This window comes from Juglans regia, chromosome 13 (assembly GCF_001411555.2).
Source record: "Juglans regia cultivar Chandler chromosome 13, Walnut 2.0, whole genome shotgun sequence".
In the NCBI taxonomy this organism is placed as follows: Eukaryota; Viridiplantae; Streptophyta; class Magnoliopsida; order Fagales; family Juglandaceae; genus Juglans; species Juglans regia.
In genome coordinates, this window is record NC_049913.1 from 1,131,594 (window position 1) to 1,138,377 (window position 6,784).

The window sequence follows — 6,784 nt, forward strand, 5'->3', positions numbered from 1 at the left end:
ACTCATCATTCATATATCACACATTTTATAAGAAAAAAATAAAAATAAAAAGATGTGATATGTAGTGTGTGAAAATGATAAATAAAATTTTTCATAAATTAATAAAAAGAAGAAGAAATTAAAAATATCATCAATCAACAAAAGAGAAAATCCTTGAAAAAAGACAAAAAATGGAATCAGTAAATAACAGCCTTAGAGCATCCGCATCTCATTCTCTAAATTCCCAAAATCTCCAAATTTTGGAGAAAAATTTTGAGATTTTCCCCCCAACCCCTCCCCATTCCATTCTCAATTTTGTGGTGAATGGATGAGGATGCTACAATTGATCCCCAACTATGGGGATTGACTGTTCATTCCCAAACCATTCTCGTTGGTTGGTTTATGGGTTCCCTCCTGCATCCCCCTCCTTTGACTGTTGGTTGTATTTGTTGTTTTGGCCCTTCCCTCGCACCACAGCCACCATCATCGGCTTCATCTCCATCCTCTCATCACTATAAGTCCAATCCCTTCCCTCGCATTCGGTTTCCTCCATTTCATAGATTTCCCCATGCCCATTGTGTAGTCAAAACTGTTTGGCTTCCTCCATGGCTGTTTGCACCGAGGTTTTCTACCCTATTTGACCCCTATACGATTCCTCCATTGCTATGTTCTGTTTGTATGTTTCGTGTGTGTTTTAATGCTATGTGTTGTGTCAATGCTTTGGGTTGGTCTATGCAGACACATTGCTATGATATGTTTCAATGATGTGTTATGTTTCAATGTCATGTGTCGTGTCAATGCGTTGGGTTGGTCTGTGCAGACTTATTACTATGTTTTGTTTCAATGTTGTGTTATGTTTCAATGCCTTTGTGCTCTGTCAATGCTTATTTGCTGTTTCAATTCTATGTGCTGTATCAATGCTTATTTTCTGTTTCAATGTTATGTGTTGTGTCATTGCTTATGTGTTGTTTCAATGCAATATGATGTGTCAATGTTTTGGGTTGGTCTGTGTAGACCTACTGCTATGGTCTGTTTCAATGATGTGTTATGTTTCAATGTCATTTATTGTGTCAATGCTTTAGGTTGGTCTATGTAGACCCATTACTATGTTCTGTTCAATGTTGTGTTATGTTTCAATGTCCTTGTGCTCTGTCAATGCTGATTTGTTGTTTCAATGCTATGTGCTATGTCAATACTTATTAGTTGTACCAAACGTACTATGTGTTGTGTCATTGCAGAATGGGCTACGAATGCTCTTATGTGTTGTTTCAATGCTATGTGCTAAGTTTCAATGTTATGTACTCAGTCAATGCTTTGGGTTGGTTTGTGCAGACTCATTGCTATGGTCTGTTTCAATGATGTGTTATGTTTCGATCCCATGTGTTCTGTAAATGCTTTGGGTTAGTTTGTGCAGACACATTTATATGTTCTGTTTCAATGTTGTGTTATGTTTCAATGCCCTTCTACTATGTCAATGCTTATATGCTATTTTAATGATAATGGTTAATTGTTTATAACTTTATTCCAGGAAATCAACCCAAAGCATTAAAACAGAACATAGTATTGAAACAACACATAGTATTTTGTATATTTTTTTTTGGGGTGGGGGGGTGGTTTAATTCACAAGTGTTAGTAGGGCCCATCCATATGGCAGGATAATCTTAACCTGGATGACCATCAAACATTCTGTGATTTTTTTTCACAAAAGGCAATCGGGGTTTAAGGTTTTGCAATCATTTTGTGATATGTTGCTAATTTTGTTGTGATAGAGAAGTAATGTGTCTCACCTAATGCATGCAACCGGGGTATAAGACTTGTGATCGAGAAGTAATGTACCTCACCTAACCTTTGTTGGATTACCTCCCATGGCTGTGATGATGACAAAGCCAATATGGTGACACATGAAATTTGGTTAGCTTCTCCATGGCATGGTAATCCGAACTGCCAATAAGTTGTGGCAACCAGTTTTGCAGCCATTGGAGGGTGCTAAATTTCCAACATGTTACCACTCGGTTCTTGAGCTGCCTACGAAATCACCCAAAGCTTTGTTGTTACGTGTCTAACATTTGTACCGAATGTTGTGCATGTATACTTTTTTAAAGATGGATTTACAAGACTCTGGATATATGTACTTTACCAACCTCCTAAGTCAAAATCTTCAACTCGACCTCACTTACGGTGGTCAAAGTAGACAGTCTCCTATGACTATTAATGACTCTCCACCCATACCCCATAACAATCGTCTCGGAGTAAGGAAAGTAGTCAAGAGTGCAAACTTTACTCCCAAAGAAGACAAGTTATTTGTCTCCGCATGGCTTAATTGTAGCCTTGATGTCATCTAAGGAACAGACTAAAAACACTCCAAACTTTGAGAAATTCTTTTTGAATACTTCCAGCAGTTTAAACAAACTACAAATAATCGGACCATAAAGTCCTTAATATATCAATGGTCGTCTATTCAAAAGGCAATAAACAAATTTTGTGCGAAACTAGCCCAGATTGAAGGGTTGAATCAAAATAGCATGATCGGACAAGACAAAGTTAGAATATTGATGCTTTTACTTGTTTTACACAATAATTTATTTTTATCTCCATTGGTTCAATTGTCTTTCTTTGTTTACATGCAAGTTTGACAAAACCAAGATCATGTACCACTCGCTAGAGAAATACTCCTTCTAGCTCGAGCATTATTGATACCTATTGAAAGACCAACCTAATGAAGGCTATGTGCTCAATTAAATTTAAAGTAGAACAAAAAAGGGTGGACAAAACGAACCATATCCTTGGACGTTGAAAAAGAGTAACCAATAAGAAACATGACGTTCATGTTGAAATTTTGTGGCTTTTACCGATGAGCAACATTTGGTTTGACATGATTATCAACACAGTTGGTCACCTCTATATTTGCGAAAACTTTGCCGAGACTCTCTCAGCTTGAAAACAAAGAAGCCTCCAAAGTTGCAAAATGATAGCCCATAACTAATCCATGGTTCAAAAGACTAATGGTAGCCCACCGGGCCTATGGTAACGTTATAATTTTGCCGCCGACAACATTCTTCTTACGACGAGGCCTCACTAGGCAACAATTAGCATAAACAAGAGATTGATGCAACCAAACAAAATGGCGCAAGCTCGTAGGCCGTAGCTCAAGAATTAAAGAATGTCCCAACTTCTTTGCATGTATGAAGGCAAAGGAGCAACCAACTCAAGGCTTTCTACTTGTGAAAGATGGTAGTCTGAAGAAAATTGCACATTTTGCAAAGCCATGGACACATTGGGCAATACCATTTGCTTGCAATGAAGATGAAGCCGAGGGTGCTTCTCGGAGATACTACCACTCTGCAAATCAAGGCCAAAGGGAATGGTCTTCCCCTTTGTAACATTCTCATGTGATTCCCTTTCAAGACTTGGCCAAGGCAAATGTTTCAACTTTTTATGAGCTTGCCATCCATATTTGAGGTCTCCCACTATTGGTGTTCCTAATACCTCAGCACAGTGTACACGGAGCTGTATGTCCCATAACAGGGGGAGGAGGGAGGTTTGTACAAGACAACGATGAGTCAGGAACCGATGAAAAAACGACACACTACACTCACTCATGAATAGATAGCATTTAACTCTTCTCCATACCTGGTGCTTTCTACCAGTCAGAGGTGAGAGCTCTAGCCATGTGTACCCTGATAAATCACCATTAACATAAGAAACAGGTACAAGCACATGTCACATCAAAATGATTTGACAGGAATTATTCAAGAAAGTCAAGGGTGTGTTCCCGATCTCCTTTTATAGATGTAGTATGAGTGTAACTGAATAAAATGTTTCAATATGAATCCTGCATTTGAAATTATGCTGCAATGCTATCTATTAGTATCAAAAGCCGGAGTGAAGTTCACTGAACAATATTATAAAGAGGTTCGTCACTAACCATAACACGAAGATTTAATGACTTGATACTTTGTTAACGCATGCTGAGCTGACATATTTTGGGCATTATCAACAATTGTAATCCGATCAGATTTACCATTGTCCACTACCACCTGAATCAATCACAGTTAAAAAACTAGAAGTAAACATAAACTAGAAATAAGAGGTAATCAAATCAACAGTTGTTAAGAACCAAGGTGTTCCTTACCTTCCCCAATGGGACTGAAATTAACCCCTTTTGCCGTCTTGGAGATCCAATGACAAGAGCCCAATACCTTCTTTCCAGGATTCTTACTTCATTGTCAACATCCTTAAGATGTATGTTAGTTAAACATATCAGGTTGAATTGTTACCAATCAACAGCTATGCACTTCCCACAAATATGCCAGGCTTCAGAAAATAAGTAAACAGAATCAGGGAGCAGGCCTTTACTCACATCTTTTGCACCAAAAGTTTTCTCGCGGAAGATTGAGTGTAGAACTGCCGCACTCGTTTGTGTTCTCCCCATCACCAAGATGCCACTACTATCTCTATCAAGTCTATGAACCTATAAAAGCTTGATTATGGAAATATAGAGATCCAGGGTTTATTCAAGCAAATAAGTGGTCTGTATATTCATAAAAAAATAGGTGGTCTGTATAAGCAACTCTTGGAATTATTGAGAGGGAGGGGGGTGGAGGTGAGAAACCAATATGGAAAAAAGGAGAGGGAAGCAAGAAAAAATCTCACCACTCGCACAATAGATGGTATAAAGCTCAAACACAACCCCCCCGCCAACCCAAAAAAAAAAAAAGACAAAAAAATGTTCTTATATCCATTTCTTTTTTACATTCAAGATGGTAAAGGGTTTTAATATGAAGATTTAACACTTAAGTTCTTTAACCGTCCAAATAGAAGAATTGCGATTTTCAGTCAATTTCCAAATTCTGTGGAAATTTTGGACAACAAAGATTAAGATAGTGTGAGCACAATGCAAGCTTCTATTGTAGAGTAAGAAAAGGAAAATAATTTAATTCATATATTTAATGGAAGGCAAAAAGTTCAACTATGGAAAAAAAAAAAAAACAGCCAATAAAGTAGCATAATCAATTCGAACCCTAGTCCCTTGTATCACTAATAAATTTAGGCAACATATTTTCATTATGCTAGCATATCTTACATCTTTGCAATGACCTCAAATCTAAGAGTGCTATAGAGCTACTTCAATCCCATATTCAACTTCTAAGCAATCACCATGTTTCTTGACAAACATATGCAGAACAGCAAAAATGTACATTCAATAGCTTGTGTGAAAAATACGAAGCTTTGGCCATGATACAAACTGCTTACACCTTTTGGAGGTAACAAAAACTGTTCTTGGTAATGACACAAGGATACTCACCAGCCGAGGGGTTTCTGAATAGTTGTAAGTTAAACAAGTAGCAGCAAGCCCATCTAAACTTTGTTTGATGCCGATGCCACCCTGTCCAATTTAAGCATTGGTCAAACTTTAAAATCCAACACCCAAAAGCCTCAAAAGTGGAAAAGAATTCAGAACAAATATTTTGATAGCTAACCTGTACGGGCATTCCGGGGGGTTTATTTACAACAACGATTGCTGGATCCTAAATTTCGAAAATCATATCAAGTCACATATTGGAAACACAAATTAGCTATGTGTGCGTGTGAAGCAAAACTAGTGAAAAGGACAGCAACCTTGTACAACACCAGGCTACGGACGAAGTTCGCTTCTTCCTCATTGCAATGGCAGTCTTGTTTTTCAAAGGGAAACTCTTGAACAGTAATCGGAAGAAAGATTCGATCACCTACATTCATCGAGTCCTTCGCCGACACCTTTTAATAATGATTCTATGCATATATCAGAAACTAAAAATAATCTTCCCCCATGGCAACTGAAAAGAAATTTTAGTATGGCATCGCTTTTTAACATTCATACATACAGTACTCAATTATTAAACACTGTATACAAACAAAAACAAAGCTTCATTTAGAAAGTAGCAAGCAGTACTTAATTAGTTACCCTTTTGAGGCGGCGTTCTTGTTGAACTTGAGCATCTACACAAGTGCTTCCTACATCGTTGGATTCTCTTCGAACCTGTAATTATAATCACAGCCTTACTAATTATTGAAGCATTCTGTGGTCACAATTTGTTTTATTTAGGTATTGAGAATGCCAAAACCTGAAAAAGTTCTGAAAGTGTAAACGGGAGCAACTTGGGACCTGTCTCAGACGAAACAGCTTCTGTACAAGGCTTCTGGGCAGGTCCGGGCAGCACCGAAGCACCCATTTGAGCGCCGTGGTGGTAGTGGAGGTGGAGGTGGCGCTGGTGGTTACACCAGATTTTAATGGGGCCCGGTTACGGGAGATTTCTTTGCCGAAAGCGGCGCCGTTTACGGTCGGGGTGAAAGGGGGTAAAGTGAACCATTTGTCGCTGTTGTTACCTTCTTTTGTGTCAGTTCCGGTGGCGTAGTATGAACGCAAAACGTGTAAGGCAGGGATGCAGGGTATGAACCGGTCGCGTGCGGTGGTTGGCTGTGGAGATAGAAGGTTGAAGAGGCGGAGGATGATGCACGAGTTAACCATGATGTTTTGGGTGGAGTTCTGCACAGAGAGGAAAGGGTTTTAGTAACGGAGATGGGCTTGCTTGGGTTGGGCCCCTCTTCGTTAGTGCCCAGATATATAATAGAGTTGGACTCTAATTTTTTAGTACAGAGGGGGAGCAAACTTGGGCCATTACTTTGATTAATGACCAGATAAAAGAAAATCAGGTATTTGTTTTTAATAATTTTTTTTTTTAATATTGGTAATATAAGTTTTATTTTTATTTAAAAAAAATACCACATGGAATGCCAGGTGTTATGGGGCAATTCTTTCACATGG

The 6,784-nt window shown here is 38.4% G+C and overlaps 1 protein-coding gene across 2 annotated transcripts; it reads right to left on the minus strand.

Moving 5' to 3' along the window:
* Positions 1 to 2,743: 2,743 nt before the first annotated feature.
* Positions 2,744 to 6,492, minus strand: LOC108996417 (RNA pseudouridine synthase 4, mitochondrial). Of its 2 annotated transcripts, none has more exons than XM_018972308.2 (10): positions 6,125 to 6,492; positions 5,924 to 5,998; positions 5,599 to 5,736; positions 5,460 to 5,507; positions 5,285 to 5,365; positions 4,340 to 4,450; positions 4,112 to 4,213; positions 3,905 to 4,016; positions 3,610 to 3,656; positions 2,744 to 3,486 (listed from the first exon to the last, which is right to left on the minus strand). In XM_018972308.2, exons 1-10 carry the CDS (start codon positions 6,485 to 6,487, stop codon positions 3,133 to 3,135), a joined length of 1,431 nt encoding a protein of 476 aa, XP_018827853.1. In that variant the 5' UTR covers positions 6,488 to 6,492; the 3' UTR covers positions 2,744 to 3,132. The 2 variants fall into 2 exon arrangements, with proteins under 2 accessions (XP_018827853.1, XP_018827854.1); XM_018972309.2 differs by having other exon boundaries at positions 6,084 to 6,310.
* Positions 6,493 to 6,784: the final 292 nt, after the last annotated feature.

What these genes read in the sequence shown, in the direction of transcription:
- LOC108996417 (XM_018972308.2), bottom strand. Translation starts at nt 6,487, where the DNA reads ATGGTTAACTCGTGCATCATCCTCCGCCTCTTCAACCTTCTATCTCCA. An exon ending in ATTCAGAAACCCCTCGGCTG is followed by an intron (nt 4,451 to 5,284) that starts GTGAGTATCCTT and finishes AAGCTTTTATAG; the next exon opens with GTTCATAGACTTGATAGAGA. An exon ending in AAACTTTTGGTGCAAAAGAT is followed by an intron (nt 4,214 to 4,339) that starts GTGAGTAAAGGC and finishes ATACATCTTAAG; the next exon opens with GATGTTGACAATGAAGTAAG.